The 17,841-nt window shown below is 39.8% G+C and overlaps 1 protein-coding gene across 1 annotated transcript in view; it reads right to left on the bottom strand.

Moving 5' to 3' along the window:
* The window catches only part of LOC137608824 (myosin-11), a 55,638-nt gene extending 38,671 nt beyond the window's left edge, over positions 1-16,967 (bottom strand). Inside the window, exons 1-2 of the mRNA XM_068335412.1 lie at positions 16,933-16,967; positions 15,306-15,366 (exon numbers count right to left, since the gene is read on the bottom strand). Coding sequence (XP_068191513.1) covers positions 15,306-15,366; positions 16,933-16,967 — 96 coding nt within the window. The remainder of the gene's footprint in view (positions 1-15,305; positions 15,367-16,932) is intronic.
* Positions 16,968-17,841: the final 874 nt, after the last annotated feature.

Here is a 17,841-nt window from a genome sequence, read left to right as displayed (position 1 = left end):
TGTGTGTGTGTGTGGTACAGAAAGAAAAAAGTGAGAAAAAAAAAGACACCCTCTGATGGAATCCTGGGTTTCTTAGTTTGCACCAAACTAAATGACCAACAATTCCAAGGTGAGCAAATTTACTGTATAAAGTGTCTCCATTCCAGAATGCATTATATTATTACCTTTATATTTAAACAGTATGTGGCCGTGATCTGACATCTCTGATGAAAGGAAACCTGTATTTTCACTTTTGAACTACTGTATGTACCCTTTGCATTAGCTTGCAGTATATTAGAATCGAAGTACAGTATGCTGAAGACAAAAACTCATTGTCTAATAAAAAAAAACATCAGTAGTCACACAAAACAGAATATTAACAAATTAACAAACAAAACCCTTAAGACTATGAGAACACTCTACCAGACAAGTCAAACCAGAGCCAAGAAAAAATAGAGGAGAGTTTGAGGTAGACAACCACCAGCACCACCCCAGTAATACCAGTAATAAGTCTCATCTTCAATGCAGGGTGTGTGTGTGTGTGTGTGTGTGTGTGTGTGTGTGTGTGTGTGTGTGTGTGTGTGTGTGTGTGTGTGTGTGTGTGTGTGTGTGTGTGTGTGTGTGTGTGTGTGTGGGTGGGTGGGTAGGTGGGTGGGTGGGTAGGTGGGTGGGTGAGACCTGATGATGGCCTGCAGGAGCTTTCCTTCACGTATGATTTAGATTTCTTCATTTGGAATCTTTCATGTGCGCCTGCCTAGCAATAATAGCTGTGAGGCCTTTTTTAGAGCGGAGCTGGCTTTGTCAGGTTCCCGTGATGGAAATACCTGCAGGAATGTCGTACATTTAAAAGACAAATACTCTAACATGTGTTACAACAGACTCAAAAGAGCACACGATGAGTTCAGAGGTGCAATGTTTTCAGTGATCCCCTCACCCCACCCCCATATCTCTTATTTATTTGTTAGTTTTGAAAAAAAAAAAAGTAATAAGGAACATTTTCCTTCACAGTTCTTGTTAACTAATCACCACCAGAGCTAAGACACAGAAACACACTGAACCTATCTGGAGATGTTGCATTGCTTGTAAAAAATGCTAAATGCACCTGCAGAGCTTCATCCTGAATGAAAAGCCAACAGCAAGTGTGTGGAGAGTTACTTCCTCACAGCGCTGCTGAACATCTATGCCAGTTATTTATCTGCTTTTGGCCTCTTCACAGACAGCATGAGGTGATACGGGATTGGTCTTTTGTATTTCATCTCACTTTTTTGTAGCAGGAGCTTATTACCATATGTAGATATTTATTCTACAGACACATTCGCTCTTGTGCCATAAATCAGTCCCTTACTGGGAAATTTCATACCCAGTGTTGGAGAAAAATTGCATCATGAACATATCTAAAAAATGGATGGTGTAATGAAATTGACTTTATAGTGATAACTTTTATAGTTGTAGTTTCATTCATAGCATCATATTTGTGGTTTTAATGGACGGTTGAGATAAACATGATCAAACTGAAAATGAACAGTGTTACATTTTGACTTCCAACAAGCTGCAGTACAGTGGTGTTTATGAAGGCTGAAAATATTTTGTTTAATCACCTGCAGTGTATTTCAAATTAGACAGAGTGAAGGATCACCTAAATAATGAAGCTGACAATAAAATGAAAGAAGTGCTGTCCCTCCTTGTAACACTCACAGCAGTGTTCCATTCTTTTCAGGTGAGACACTGCAGACTCTCCCCGTCACACTGTTTTGCATCAGGCGAAGTAACTTCTCCACCCAAAGGAAATCACGACTCTTTTAATTTTTTACACAGATCATATTTTTAACCTTATTTCTCTTATTTATCTGTATTTTATTGTCAGTTTATGTTCCTGTGCACTTTTCTAAAAGCATGCATCTACACTATAGATACATGAGCTGTGCATCCCCAAGGAAAAAATACAAATGGAGAAAAAAAAGGAAAAATGTTTCAAAATATTAAACAAGATTTTAAATTTATTTAAGTTCAGAAGTCTAAAGAGTGTGGAGCTGAACAACCATGACTACAAGTTACTCAGTTGATACATCTGTGAATTGTAGAGTCTCATTAAGTCTGTAAACTGCTCTACCCAGAATTCCTTTTTCATGACTCACAGCTGTGACATGTCACCGTGTGTGTTGGTGCAGTTCGACTGAGATTTAAATCTGCACTGAACAACGTGAGTTGCCCTGCAGACTCATTAACTGTCTCAGTGTCTGATCATGGCGCTGACAGATGTCCTTTAACACCTATTTTCAAAATGACACACATGCAAACCTAAAGCCATTCATCACCGATGGATTGCATACATTATTTTAATAATTTACTTTCCTTTATGAATTTTTTTTAAAATTCATAACAAATGTACCGCTGCAGGGGGAAACGTCGCTCTACTTATTTGTGAATTTAGAGGATCTTTGTGGCCAAGAAAGTCAGATTTATGATATTTAATCTAAAAACACTTCTGCTCCATTCATACTGCCAACAGTTAAAAATTCTGCCATCCACCCACTCATTTTAGATGAAAATGTTTTCCTAACATTACCAGACAGAATAATGAATAATACCTACTGTATTGTTATATTTATTAATTTCACTCGTAAAACTTGTTGTTGTTTTTAAACACAGGTAGTATAAAAATTCATTAAGACTTCTGCCTGGATGGAATAATGCATCCCCACCCGTGGTCATTTGTCTGTGAGTTTTTGATTTTCAAATGGATGGATTAAAGGCAGTGGGTGGATTTCCACAGGTCTTGGTGGAAGTGTTAGGGTTCGGGAAGTTTTGAGTGAAAATCCCTCAGACTGTTCACACAGGGAAGGGTCACTAGAAAAGAATCCTTAATGTACAGCTACCTGTTTAAAGGTCTGCTGCAGAACTCATGCTTTCCTCTGGATTTTGGAACAAACCTACACAGATTTACTCCCTTTAAACCAAAAGAACATCAGTTTGTCCAGCTGATTAGGCCTGACTCACAGCTTTAATCCATGCTTAACTCTTGGGTGTGGCTGAAGGTAGGAGTCCTTCATCTCAGACTGGGAAAATCATTCATGCATAGTCCTGACTTCTAATACAAACAGCCATTGCAGCCTTATTCACAATCTGTTGCTGCTCTATTTTTATGATCATTGAACTTAACAGTATAATGGCAGCGGAAATGTACATTTGTCCTCTTTGTGTAACCTGTAGCCTGCAGTACAAATGCAAGCAGCTCTTCTAAATTAATGGAAAGAAAAAAAAAGATAAGTTTATGACATCCTGAATCATTTCTAGCCATTATCATGCTGTTAAAAATGTGCCAATATTGAAAGAAAAAAAAAATGGAACCAGTTTTTCTTTTTTCAATAATGCTGCAAATACAAAACATATTAGCTCTCCTGTGTTTGCTCTCGCTTTTTTCGCTCCGGCCCTGATAATTGAAGTAGAACCGGTTCTTCTGTCTTTAAGAAATCTACAAGTTCAATATCACATCTCAGTCTCCACTATCATTATCAGTACAAAAACAAAACAAAACGGTCAGTTTCTGCAAAAATATCAGTTTCTGTTAAAGAAAACTTTCACAGACATGTCATGATGAAACATCCTGCATATCTTTCTGAACTCACTCCCTTTATACAGGATGAAGAGTTTGTGTATCCCAAAGATAAAATCCAAGTAAAGGTCATTAAGTTACACAGGAATCACAAGGTTTAGTTTTTCATGGGGTTTCCAGGTAATAGAAGGTAAGATGTCACAAATATATCTTCATTCATCACGTGTGACGCAACATAATTGGTTCTGTTTTTGTCGTATGTTCTTCATTACATAGTTTTATTTATCTGTTTATATTATTATTATATATAAGTATTATCTGAAGGAGTCTGTGACCCAATAATTCCATTCCCTCTATACGTTTGTTGGGCACAGAACAGTAAAAGCCTTCTCTTCACTTGACTTAATACATCATTTAACATGCTCATCTATTCAACATATATCTTAGATAGACTAACACACTGTGTTCAGATATTACCAAAGGCTATTTGAGTTTTGGCATAGCAGAGCTCTTAGCACAACCTTCTTCACCACAGGGCTGGAAATACAACCTTATGAGTCCTTTTCATACTCAAAGATGCAAATCTGATACATTTACCTTTTTTAAAAAAGTTATTATACACAGTTGCTGTAAATGTTGTCGTTTATACAACATTAAATCCCTGCGTACATCGTTGCAAAAAGATCACCTGACCGGAGGTGGGTGCGATGTACATCACTCTGATCCTTGCAATGAATGAGCTGGAGAAAATTTCGGTACTTTGAACATCAGAATCAGAATCAGAATCAGAATCAGCTTTATTGGCCATCGTTTGTAAAAAGCAGACGAGGAATTTGTTTCCGGCAGGTGGTGTCTCAAACTGTTCATTCATAAGTTAACTATTCTAAATACTTAAATATTATAAATAACTATACTAAATACAAAGTACAAAATGTAGGAAGCAAAAAGCAGTAGGTGGGGGGGGGGACACGATATGCAGGTGCTGAGTGCATGTTGCAGGGGTTTGGAGACAAATAGTTAAAATTTATTGTTCAAGTGTCTTATGGCTTCGGGGAAGAAACTGTTTTTGAGTCTGTTTGTTTTTGAGAGGAGGGCTCTGTAGCGCCTCCCAGAGGGTAGCCTTTTGAATAGTCGGTGTCCAGGGTGTGTTGGGTCTGAGATGATCTTCCCTGCCCGACTCCTAATTCTTGAGGAGTACAGCTTTTGGAGGGAGGGCAGGGAGGTCCCAGTGATCTTCTCAGCAGACCTGATTGTCCTTTGTAGTCGTGTCCTGTCCGTTTGGGTGGCAGCACCGAACCAGACTGTGATGGAGGAACACAGAACCGATTCAATGACTGCCGTGTAGAACAGGACCAACAGCTCCTGTGGCAGACCGTGCTTCCTTAGCTGCCTGAGAAAGTACATCCTCTGCTGGGCCTTCTTGAGGATGCAGCTGATGTGGAGAGACCACTTCAGGTCCCTGGAAACAGTGGTCCCCAGGAACTTGAAGCTCTCCACAGAGTCCACAGGGCTGTTTGCAATGGTGAGGGGGAGCAGAGGGGAGGGTAACTTCCTAAAGTCCACTGTCATCTCCACAGTCTTGAGCGTGTTCAGCTCCAGGCTGTTGCGACTACACCAGTCCACCAGCTGTCTCACCTCCTGTCGGTATGCGGACTCATCCCCGTCCTGGATGAGTCCAATGACAGTTGTGTCATCTGCAAACTTCAGGAGTTTGACGGCTGGGTGCGTGGATGTGCAGTCGTTGGTGTAGATGGAGAAGAGCAGCGGAGAGAGGACGCAACCCTGGGGGGCACCGGTGCTGACTGTCCGAGTGTCTGAGGTGATCGCCCCCAGCCTCACCTGCTGTGTCCTGTCTGTCAGGAAGCTGGTGATCCACTGACACATGACAGAGGGGACTGTGAGCTGGTGAAGTTTGGAGGATAGCAGCTCAGGGATGATGGTGTTGAACGCCGAGCTGAAGTCAACGAACAGGATCCGTGCATATGTCCCTGGGTGGTCGAGATGATCCAGGATGAAATGCAGTCCCATGTTGACTGCATCATCCACTGACCTGTTTGCCCGATAGGCAAACTGCAGGGGGTCCAGCAGGGGTCCTGTGATGTCCTTCAGGTGGCTCAACACGAGGCGTTCAAGGGACTTCATGACCACAGATGTCAGAGCGACAGGCCGGAAGTCATTTAGTCCTGTGGTGGAGGGTTTCTACATGTAGCAAATATGAAATCATAATATCTCATGATATGCTGGGTAGTCAGCTGTTTAATTCAAATTGTCTGTGATGATGTCAAATTTAAAGAAGATTCTTCTGAAAAGGGATCTCTGAAACAACGCCATGTTTAAAATGTAATAAAAGCAGAGGCATACCCTCAGGTATGAAAAACAAAACAAAACAGACACTTTGTTGCCTGAATGCAAAAACATGTCAGAAATGTCCATTTGAGGGAAATTTTTCAAACTCGTTCACTTTCTTGTCACTTTGTTCACTTTCATAACTAGAACATCGACAAAAACAACAACATCCACTCTCCAAAGCACTGCCGCTCCCACCCAGCATCCACCCAGCCTCCACTTGGCCCTCCGACGAGGCTTAATGAGTAATAAGCACTGGGTGACCACAGTCTTGGAGTCAAGCCAACTTTCCCAGATGCCAAATTGAAGCCTGGAGGTACTGCATAATGCAAAACAACACTCATTAAAACTTGGAAGAAAAAAAACCCAAGGAGCTATAAAATGCAAAAATGCACAAGGATGCATTTCAGGAGTGGCTCGGTGGCAGTTTTTAAACGACTGAGATGAATAATTAGAACAATCAGGCATCCATTAGCAGGAGAAATTACAAGATGTAGAAAATGAGTTCCAAAACACACCCATGAGCCTAAAATCTTAAGTGTTTGGCCTAAACATTATGTTAAGGTGTGAAATGGGATGAATGGCAAAAAAAATAAAAAAGAAGCTTTCAGTTCAGACGCACATTAAGAAGCACTCTGATGAGTTCAGGGAGATAATGTGTTTGTAGTGGAAGTCTGCAGCACAGCTCTGCACTTTGGAAAATACAAACTACGAGTTAGAAAACAAGACAAAAACGATATTGTGAAGGAAAAAGTGTTGATGAACCCAACATGAATGAATTCAATGTCACTGTGTTTTGCCATACAGTATGATTTCCTTCTTTACTTTAACACACTGTTTGTACATTAGCTTGTGAAAATCATCTTAAAACAAAAAAAACTCATTGGTGTGTCTTCATTTTACCATGGTTTCACTGGGAAGCCAGTGCAGGTTACAAAAAAAAAAAATACGCAAATGTTTCTTCTGGACTATGTTGAATATTGTGAATAAAACTGTGATGTGGATTGTTTTCATTAGTACAGCAATTTGATTTTAATATCAGGAAACCCATCTCTCGTCTCCAGCTCGGTCCTCATCTTTCTCCACCAAATTCAAGTTGAGTGTTTGATCTGTACCGGCTGCCCAATCCTTTCTGCATATGCATGAAGTGACCCCATCAGGTACAAAGGGGTTATTGCAAATATGCATGAAAATATTTGAATTTGAAATCACAGTGACTCCAGTTACCTGGAGTCACTCGCAGTCTAGACATAACAGCACCTCACGTTGGCCATGGCTATATTCCTGCTCCGTTTTCCACATTTCCTGTCTCCTGTATAGCATTCTTTAGCTCATAATGCAACAATAAAGACTGGCATATGCCCAAAAATGTATCTTTAAAAAGTGAATAATGAGTTTTAAGTTTTAAATTACACAAAAGATTCTGACAAAAATAGGTTACATTTACGTTTTGCTCTCCATGGTAACATTATTTGCGCACCGGTGAGTCCTTTCGTTGTAAGTTATGTAACTCTTGCCAAATTCAACTCCAATCCACATATAAAGCAATGACACCACAGAAGATGGAAAAAATGATCTGCACTGAATCGGCTCCATTGTTCAGAATGTCATTTATGAATGAAAATCTACCGGAAAGCAAAAGAAGCCTTTAAGACCTTTGAAGGGTCTAACCTACCAGAGCTCCATCTGTTTTTTGACGTTGCCATGAGGCTTATACATCACATGTCGGTCAAACCTCAAGGTGGAGGCTGATTTATTATCTCTAAGGATGTCAAGCTAGGCACCTGATCCTTAACATACAAACTTCAAATGCTGCACAGTGGAAGAATTCTAAACAGCCAAAAGTGAGAGATTCCAGTCTGTACGGCTTTAACAAGTTTGAAAGAAAGCAGAAAATTCTCTGCGCCATCGATAAAATCTGATAAGGACACTTGGGGCATCTCACAAAAATCCAAAGAATCCAAAAAGTGCACGGTAACCCTTTAGCAGCATATACAGTACACACAATTAACCAAAGTGCAATTCCATCAAACAGTTAACAAAATGAACAGTGAGAACAGGCCTAATGCTGCATGTTTAGTAATGCTGCATGTTTAGTAAACCAGCTTTGATGATGTATGCTACTTCATGCTACATTAGCAACACAAACACATGTCATATGAATGTTGACTCAACAGATTAGTAACTGTATTATGTTCTGTCTGATCTTGTGTTTCTGTACCTCTCCCTCTTGCTCTGTGTTGCCGTCTTTATGACACCGTTTGTGTCTCTCCTTGTCGTTGTCTCTGTCTGTCTACCTCTGTCTCTTTCTCCACTCAACAAATCAAATGTTCGCCCACTAGGAGTCTTGGGTTCTGCTCAAGGTTTCTGCCTGTTAAAAGGAAGGTTTTCCTTGACTGTCACCAAAGTCCTTATTCATGTGGGACAAGTTGGATTCCATAGAAGCAGGTCTATCCCACCTCTACCTGGAAAGTGCCTTTAGATAAGTTTTTCTTAGAATCTGGTGCTATACAAATAAAGATTATTTGAATTGAAACTACAACCCTGAAGTCTTATACTGTAACTCCACAAGAGCAGGCAAAGCAAGAGCAAAGATAAACTTCTCATGAACAGACGTTACATCTTTTGCCGTATGTTTTGAATCCTAATCTGTGTTCAAATGCACAATACCTCTAAGTGCATTTTTACATCTTAGGTGTCCTTTAATTCTGTATATTTCATTATCCAAACATAATTAAAGCAAAACAATGCAAATGGACTCGTCTTTCAACCGCTCATATGAAGAAGCAGGCCCCTTCTATGTATTAAAGCAAACTTGCATTTGTAAGCTGATATCTGAGACGCAATATCACTAAAGATATGATATTGTAGCACTCCTGGTAAAAGAATAATCCCAGAAACCCAACAGGACAGATTGTGTCAGCATTTAGATGCACTCACTATTTTACAAAGCCTTAATTGAAACAGATTACAGCAACACCGATGGCCCCAATGTTTAACAGGAGACATTTATTTACAGAGTGTGCAAACGCACACACACGCACGCACACGCACACACACACACACACACACACACACACACACACAAACACACACACACGCAAGAATGTTAGGTTGCCATTCCAAACACTTTCGTGTGTTAGTCTACCTCGGAAGGCTCACACCCTCATTGCTAACATAGCTGCCATTCTAACCCTCCTTCCTACTTTCCAGTTCCAGTTTCATTGTTGAGTTGCCTTTTGTGACATCAGGGCAGATTCAGTAAGAACAGCATGTGCTTGTCATATGTGAGTGATAAATACGTGCAACGATGAGTTTAGGATAGTTTTCATCCTCTCTGTCATGAGTCAGAGAAGAGAAAACCACCCACACATCATTTGACTGACTTAACCCGTGTTAGTAGGTCATACGAGTTCTACTGTATCTGGCTGTAGGATAACATTTCAACCTACTGTAATGAATGAGATGTCTTCATCTAGTTACATCTACTTGAACAGAGAAGTCTCCTGACACAAAACTAACACATTTGAGTGTACAGCAACACACCCTCTTGTCATTGTGATGACTATCCAGATGAAAAGATAGAAGGCAACACAATCAGAACATTCACTCACTGCTTCATGCACACAATTTAGCATGCACATTTTTGTATGAATCTATATTCAGTGCAAACATCAAGTGATGCATATACTGTAGACTATTTAAACTTTAAAATATACTGTAGTGACCTAAAGCTCTACTCAAAGCATTAATTCTGACCTACTACAAGTTTCACACTAATGTTCCAGTAATCACAGTGATGAAAGCCAACTTTTTCTTCTGCTTATTTTTTTTATTTGTTGCACAGATAGATATATACTTTACTAATCCTGAAGGAAATTCAGTATTGCATGTCTGGTAAACCTTTAGTAGAGCAAACATCGTGTTAACAATTTACATTCTAATGTCAAGCTACATATGTTAACACCTCTGGAAACTGTGTGTTGCTTTAGACTCAACTGTACATAGACCAAATCTGCAACTATTATCTTTCATGTAATGTTTGTACTAATTTAATCTAATTGGAGTTTATTATTTAAGTTGCTCATTTGAACATTTAGCATGTAAAGTTCAACAGCGTGGTTTAAATTCAGTTTGGGCCTATTCTAGTAAAAATTGTGTTTTTGAATCAGCTAATAACTCTCAATCTGACATTCATAATCCTCTGTGTGCAGGACAAAAATGGACGACGGATTAGACAACACCCTCCTCTACCTGCTGTCACCACACCCTGAGCCCAGATTAATCGAAGAAAATGAATGGATGGTTTTGTGATATACTAACTATACAGGAACACAGGCATGTGTAGCTAATGACAGCCTTCTCACCGATTAAATACCCTAAGTTAATGATTGAAAGGTGTCAAATACCACCATGGGGTGTTTCTCATACCAGGCTACTTTATATAAGAAGCTTATTGTAAAACAAATTAACAACCTGCTCATACCTTTTTACTAAGTAGAAACTAAATACAGCTCTAAAAGTCTTCAATTTATTTAGCATCTATCTATAGAAATATACTGTATCCATCTATTCATCTATCTTATCAATCTATCACCATGTCAGTAGGGTACGTGTGATCACTCCTGTGACCGTAAATTAACAAAGTGAATTAAAAATTGGAATGGCTGACATGCTTTTGTACTTAATGAATCCTGACAACTGACAGACCAGCAACACCCTGAAAAAACTCACCTCACAACTATGACAGTAAACTACGTGTCAATAATATACACTCCTCTCAGAGAGAAAACTTTCACTCAGTTTAACACAAGCCTGATCCCTTGAAGAAACAACTGTTTCTCTCCACTGCTAAAAGTATCAGATTCATATTAAAACGTATCTACAAAAGGGTTCAGGTCTCTAGAAAACCAATCCTACAAACAAGAACCAAGGCAGTCAGACACTGCAACATCTCGCGACTTACAGGGTATCCTGAAAGTAATACCTGACAAATGCATAGCATTGAGCTTTCAGTGTAGATCAAAGCTATGCACTAGCTTTGACCATAGATCAAAGCTAGTGCATAGGTAGATCAAAGCACTTACACTGGGCTTCTCCCTCGTCTTTCTATCCTATCCGGGTCCTGAGTGTACAAAAGTTGAAATTTGACCTTGACCTAGTTTTCTCAAGGTCAAGATCCTCATCTCATATTTATCCCATTTGCTGCCTGAGTAATGCGCTTTTTGTTTCATCTTTCTATCTCTGTATTTCAGTACAGAGACACCATTTATCATCAACTGGAAACTCTTCCTCAAACATGCTGCTGCTGCATTTAACCCTGTCCACCTGCCACCTCTGCCTGAAATGTCTCACCGTGTTGAGGATTCACTTCCACATTGACCCAGACTTCCAAAGCTGTTCATTTATTTATTTTATATTTATAGCACAAGAGCACAACAGTAATTCTTAATCAAACACATGCATACATATTAGTGTGTACATGCCCCTGTAAACACACACACACACACACACACACACACACACACACACACACACACACACACACACACACACACACACCAGTACCACCAGTAACACCACCAGTAATACAGAGAATCTTAAGTAAAGCGTTGAAACCCTTCTCCTGTCACAAAGTTTCACTTTTGGAGCCATTCCTAACTGGTTATAGATTGTTAAAAGGGTTATCAGTTATCCAAGTGTGTAAATTTATGACCTCATCCCAGACTATTAGACTGATATCTACATGACATACTAAACATGAAAGTGAAACGCTTTACCTCAAATTAAAACATTTTATGCTAAAAATAGACAAATCACCAAACGCTATCAATGAGGTCAGTTCCATCCCATTCACACCACAATGACATTTTTGTAATGATGCATAATTATAGCAAACATGTAATGGTATTTAAAAAAACTCTACAAATGATAGGTTTTGATTCGTCAGAGCTGTAATTTTTTTTCACCCATCAACTCATCTGCACGCGACTTAAAGAAGCACATGGGTGCTGCACATGGTGCTTCATTAATATTTTGAACGAGTTCTGAAAAACATGTGTCACCGTGTTTATTAAATAATTTTAAAAGTAGTTACAAAGAACCTGACACAGACACACACAGACACACACACACACACACACACACGCACACACACACACACACACACACACACGGGGCTCACAAAGTGTTGGTCTATGTGAGTCCTGGTCCTGGCTCAGACAGCTTTTACCCAACTCAACAGCTCTATCCATTGAAATGTCTGTGAAAATAAAAGTCTAATGAACACCATCAACACAGCACAGAGAAAACACAGACTAAATGTTATTGACACTGACAAGTTCTAGCATGTTCTCAGCTGGTTAGTTAATTATGGGTTAGCTTGCCAGTTACAGTTACTTTGAACTAATTACCACATTAAAGTATTCTCAATGCCAAAAAGTATTCTGTTTAGAAAAAACATTGATTCAAACCTGAGTACTGTACTCGAGTTGAAACAAATATATTGATACTCAGTCCATAAGAAAGAAAATAACCCGACTGTTCGACTGTTGCACATTTTCACTGAGACATTAACATGTGTTGACTAGCAAGTGTGAGAAAGAGATGTTGGGAGGGGGGGAAAGAGGAGAGAGAGAGAGAGAGAGAGAGAGAGAGAGAGAGAGAGAGAGAGAGAGAGAGGGAGAGGGAGAGAGAGAGAGAGAGAGAGAGAGAGAGAGAGAGAGAGAGAGAGAGAGAGGGAGGGAGAGAGAGAGGGAGAGAGAGAAGGGGGTATTTGTTGGGCAGTACTGAAGGAATAGTTGTTTTTTCTTGTTGGTCTGGTCGGTCAACTGGGCCGGAGCTAAGGGAAAGAATGCAGTCCCATTATAACACATTAAAAAGAGAGAAAGTGTGTGTATGTGTGTGTGCATGTCTGAGAGAGAAAGACAGAAAGTTGGATGAAAATTTACACAAAAAATCTGTCTCTGTCATGAAAAGATTGTGTGGGAAAAACTGAAATAAAAAAAAGTTAAACTTAAAAGTTTGTGAGTAAAACAGGCTAAGTTAATCATGGGAAAGTAAGAGGGAAAGTGAAGAATGAGGAAATACACAAATAAAATAAAGAGGAAAGAATGAGGAAAAAGATACACATTCACATTCTCAGAGGTCACATTAGCAGTCCTTTAAGCGTACTGTAAATATCTCACTAATTCCTGTGCAGAACAAATAAATTACTGACAGAGAACAGAGTTCTGAACACAGGTCTAGGATGAGGAAAGAAAAAGTTTAATTACATTTATGCAGATTAAAACAGTCAGGAGGAAGGAAAGGGATAGAGAAACTAGAGCAGAATGGATGGTCGGATGAAGAGGAGGAGGAGGAGGAGGAGGAGAGCAGCTATAGGCTGACAGACATGCAAACAGCTGATGCTAAGTTGGGGTTTTAGCATTCCCCTGGGGAAACACTTCAACATGCCTGACTGACTCCTCTGTTTGCTTCCGATGCCTCTGCAGCAGTGGTTTACGTGCAGCACGCAGAACAGGACAGTCTGCACAACTCATGTCATCGTCTGCATTTACACCAGTTGAAGCAGACACGTGTCCAATGGGGGCATGAAGGGCAGTGCTTTTTATAAATTCACCAGGAAAGTATTCTTTTACATTTGTTCTGCTTAAGAGTAAGTCATCTCCATGTTCTAATTAGTGTCTTTGGACGTCCACATAGGAACATGAACTTCAGAGTGAGGTGTCGCCACAGCTCACGCTACATTGACCCATCATCATCATCCTTTAGTCCTCAAGGGCTCTATTGAAAATAAAATCAAACTCTGTGTTCAACAGTAAAAACACGAGTTGACACCAGTTTACAATCACACATCTGCATGACGTCGGCGGATCAATATTACTATGACAAGTCCACCATATATAGTTAGATAGAAACCAGGAGAATGTGAACATGCCATTCATAGGAGGAAAAAAACAGCTAAAGCTAGAGATGTGTGACTAAATGTGGTCAAATGTGACCTAAATGCCAAATTTATCTGTTTTTTGTTTTTTTTGGACATCACAGAGACAGATATGGAGATAAAGAGGAAAAGCCTCTATTGTTTTAGTGAGAACACAAACTACCACCATCACAAAGTTTAAACTCTTTTCTGGTCCTTATTATGTCACAACAAGAAGTTTGAAAAACAAACAACCAAATGAACCCAGGTTAAAAACAACCTCCCCCTTAGATCCTAGATAACCCTCGCTCCATGTGGGGCTGGTCCAAGAATCATAACTTTGCCTCCACCCAGCTGGAATACAGATAAGATCTCTTTTTCTGCAGCTGCCTTATCGGTGAACAGTGCAGAGTACAATCTGACTCGCCCTTCGACTGAACAATGGATTTCATCATCAACAGTTTGATTATCAGTGTTGCCACAAGTTTGGTCCTGCACAGGTTGTGTTTCAGGTGGAACTGAAGAGGTAAATAATGTTGAGCAGAATCAAAGTACAGTAATCGCTAACTGGAACAGCAGCATGCAAATTATTTTTCTTTATCCATTGCAACATTTTTTTGTCATACAATGTCGTTAAAATTCCTGTGATGCTTCTACAGTAAATTAAAGTGAGTCAGCCATACTTCTAGGCTCCCCTAACTTTACAGACTGAAGTCATAGCTGCTGATGTCACTCCAAACTAAGATGGATATTATGCCACAGGCTGTTTTCACTGTGCAAAGGACTAAATTTGGAGACAGCTGTTCCGCAACTAAACTGAGCGTGTTACCACAGAGTGTTAACACAAATGATAGAAAAAGGGTTAACAAATTTCTGCGATACAAAAAAAAATAATAAAAAATGATAGTGGGGTATGTGTCAGACAGATGAGGACGTTTCTCGGCCTTGGCAGAACTATGAGTGTGGACTTAAGTAACTGTGACTTTTAGAGATGCACTTAAGTAACACATAGTGAAAGACATCAGTTTATGTAGAGATCACCTGTACTGAATGAAATATACTGAATGAAATCTCCACGCTGCAACTCAATGAATGGCAGTTTGCGACTTCATGATCAACAGTAAACTGACATTAAATTCATACATGAAGTGGAGCAAAATAAAGTTTTACAAAAGCACAGAGTTGTTTGGCTGTGTGGTGTTGCACCAACAAGAATATATTGATGCTGATGTAATCGTTAACTTTTGATGATGTTTGTTTCATCAGTCAATCAGAAGCAAACAATCCTGATAAAACTCACACACTCTGATAATTTGGATCGAGAAGAGGTCTCTATGGTTTAACCCTTGCAGTTCCCTGGTTAACTTCAGTCCATTTACAAAAGTTACCTCTGACCTCAGTCGGGTTAATGACAACTAGAGGTGAACTAACTCCAGTTCACTTTAAAGCCTCAGAGAATAAAACGCTCCAACAAGTGTCCCAGTGAAGTGCGCAGAGTCTTACCTGTCGGTGCTCCTTCTTCTGCGGCTCGCCGCTGGGACTGACGCTCGGTTCTGACTGCGGGCTGTCAGTTTGCGTTGTGGGCGGGGTCGAGGGTTACACCTGCAGCGCACCGGCGACGCGCGCTGGAGCCGCGCACGACCGGCTGACGCACGCAAAATAGTTGTCGCTTTATTTACCCGCCCACGCTGCTTCCCAGAGCTGATGGAATGGGGGGGGGGGGGGGGTGTATGTCCGAGGCAGAAGTAAACGAAAGTTTTTTAAAAAGTATGGTAAATACTTTCTCTTCTCCTCCTCCTCTCTCACTTTCTCACGTTCACTCACTTTTTTCAACAATCTATTCATCTATCTATCTATCTATCTATCTATCTATCTATCTATCTATCTATCTATCTATCTATCTATCTATCTATCTATCTATCTATCTATCTATCTATCTATCTATCTATCTATCTATCTATCTATCTATCTATCTATCTATCTATCTACCTACCTACCTACCTACCTACCTACCTACCTACCTACCTACCTACCTACCTACCTACCTATCTATCTATCTATCTATCTATCTATCTATCTATCTATCTATCTATCTATCTATCTATCTATCTATCTATCTATCTATCTATCTATCTATCTATCTATCTATCTATCTATCTATCTATCTATCTATCACTGTAGTGGCGCCATGTGTCTTTTTGTGAAACACACCAAAAAAAAAAAAAATGCTGAAATAACCTTGATGGATAATTGTAATGTTTAATAGCCTCACCCAGAAGAACCCACTGGTTTTAATATCTGAACACAAAATTCTAGACCACACGTGAGGAGATGACGCTGGGATCTCACCATGAAACCTTAAGGCGTGGCTCACCTGAACAGTCTGCTGGTTTACAGGTGAGGCCTGGAGTCCACTGGTCTGGAGACAGACTGTTGGATAAACAGCCACTGGTTGCTACAGGTGTGAATGAATGCAGAGCTGCTTTGTGTTGGCCAACACTGACAACCACGCCTCACATTCCTCTGTGCTGAGGCAGAAAACACACCCTCAGCTGGTAGCTGGTTATAGCGTGGACTCGCTCTCACACACACACACACACACACACACACAGATGTGACCCTGAGAAGGAACCCGTTCACATCACTTGTGCTGTACCAGGTTTAACTGGTACGGCACAAGAGCTCACCTTTCTGTGAGAAGACTTTTAGGAATGTCTTGATTGTATTTGAGTAATCTTGTCTGTCTGGATGTCTCAGCATCGTCTTCCTGTTATCAGGCTTACACAAGGAAAGGAGTGAGAACTGATGGCTCTTTAACACATACAATCAATGAATGCTGCCTTTGGTGAGCTGGATTTTGTTAAATAAGACAGAAATTTGTGAAAGAGTCATTGGAACATCTCAAACAGAACCAAGAATGTTCCAGATCTGAATCCAGGCTGTCTCAGGTCCTTTAGAGATTTAAGTTCTCTGATTTATTTGTGTGGGCTGCGTCTGCTGCTGTTTGCACCATCCAACACATGTATGAAGAACACTGTCTTATCTCTACACAGGAACAACACAGAGACAAGAAAGCTGTACGCTCATTGAACTTTATTCCCCCCGTGTCTCCACCTGTTATCAACCTCACCCTGTCTCACCCTGACCCCAACGGGACTCACCCATGTATGAACATGACCCTCAACCCCAAACCTGAAGTAACTTCAAATGAACTTTATTGTGAGTTTGTGAAATTGTTGTATGATTTCTTTAAAGTGTTCATGATAAGGGGGTCTCACTAACACGGATAGTTTTTTTTTAAAGTTATAATACATTCTCTAGTAATTGCAATTCAATAAATGTGCTTCATTTTTGCCTGCCTTTAATAGTACCTGATAAAAGCAGATCTGCATTTTTTTATATTTATATTTATATTTTTAATAAGTCTAGAAGGTAAAGCAGTCTGTGCAGTGTAGTTAAGTAAAAAGTCAAATATCTCCCTACATATACCAATGAGGAAGAATAAACCCTTCATTTTACCCATACAGAATAGTAGTAGATGTGTTCTGTCCATCACTGCATACACACAATGACAGCTTGCCTTTAATGCACAGATCTTCAGTGACCTTGTTGACTGAGTTTATATGACAAATATATAGTGGACATTTTTCCTAGCATGGAAAAATGTCTAAAATAAAATACCCAACTTGAACCAGGAATAACTCTTTGAGGCTTTAATCCATATTTGTGGTCTTGTTTCAGTGCACATAGAGGGGGGGGGAAGTACAGTCAAAAGCAATCTGACCATATTGAGTTTGAGGTTTCTAAGGATGTTTTGTCATATTACCTGGTTACAAAGAATCAGACCCAAAATAGACCATAATCTAAGGGACTGTTGTTTTTGTGTTCACATTGTAAGTTCATTTAAAATAGGACTCAGTTCCCTTTTTTTAGTCAGTTTACTTTCTCTCTGCTGTCTGTCTGTCTGTCTGTCCGTCTGTCTCTGTCTTTCTGAAATGTGAGGATTTATTTTTAACACAGTAACATTTTTGCAGCTGTG

This window comes from Antennarius striatus, chromosome 15 (assembly GCF_040054535.1).
Source record: "Antennarius striatus isolate MH-2024 chromosome 15, ASM4005453v1, whole genome shotgun sequence".
Classification (NCBI taxonomy): domain Eukaryota; kingdom Metazoa; phylum Chordata; class Actinopteri; order Lophiiformes; family Antennariidae; genus Antennarius; species Antennarius striatus.
This window is presented reverse-complemented; position numbering and strand designations above follow the sequence as displayed.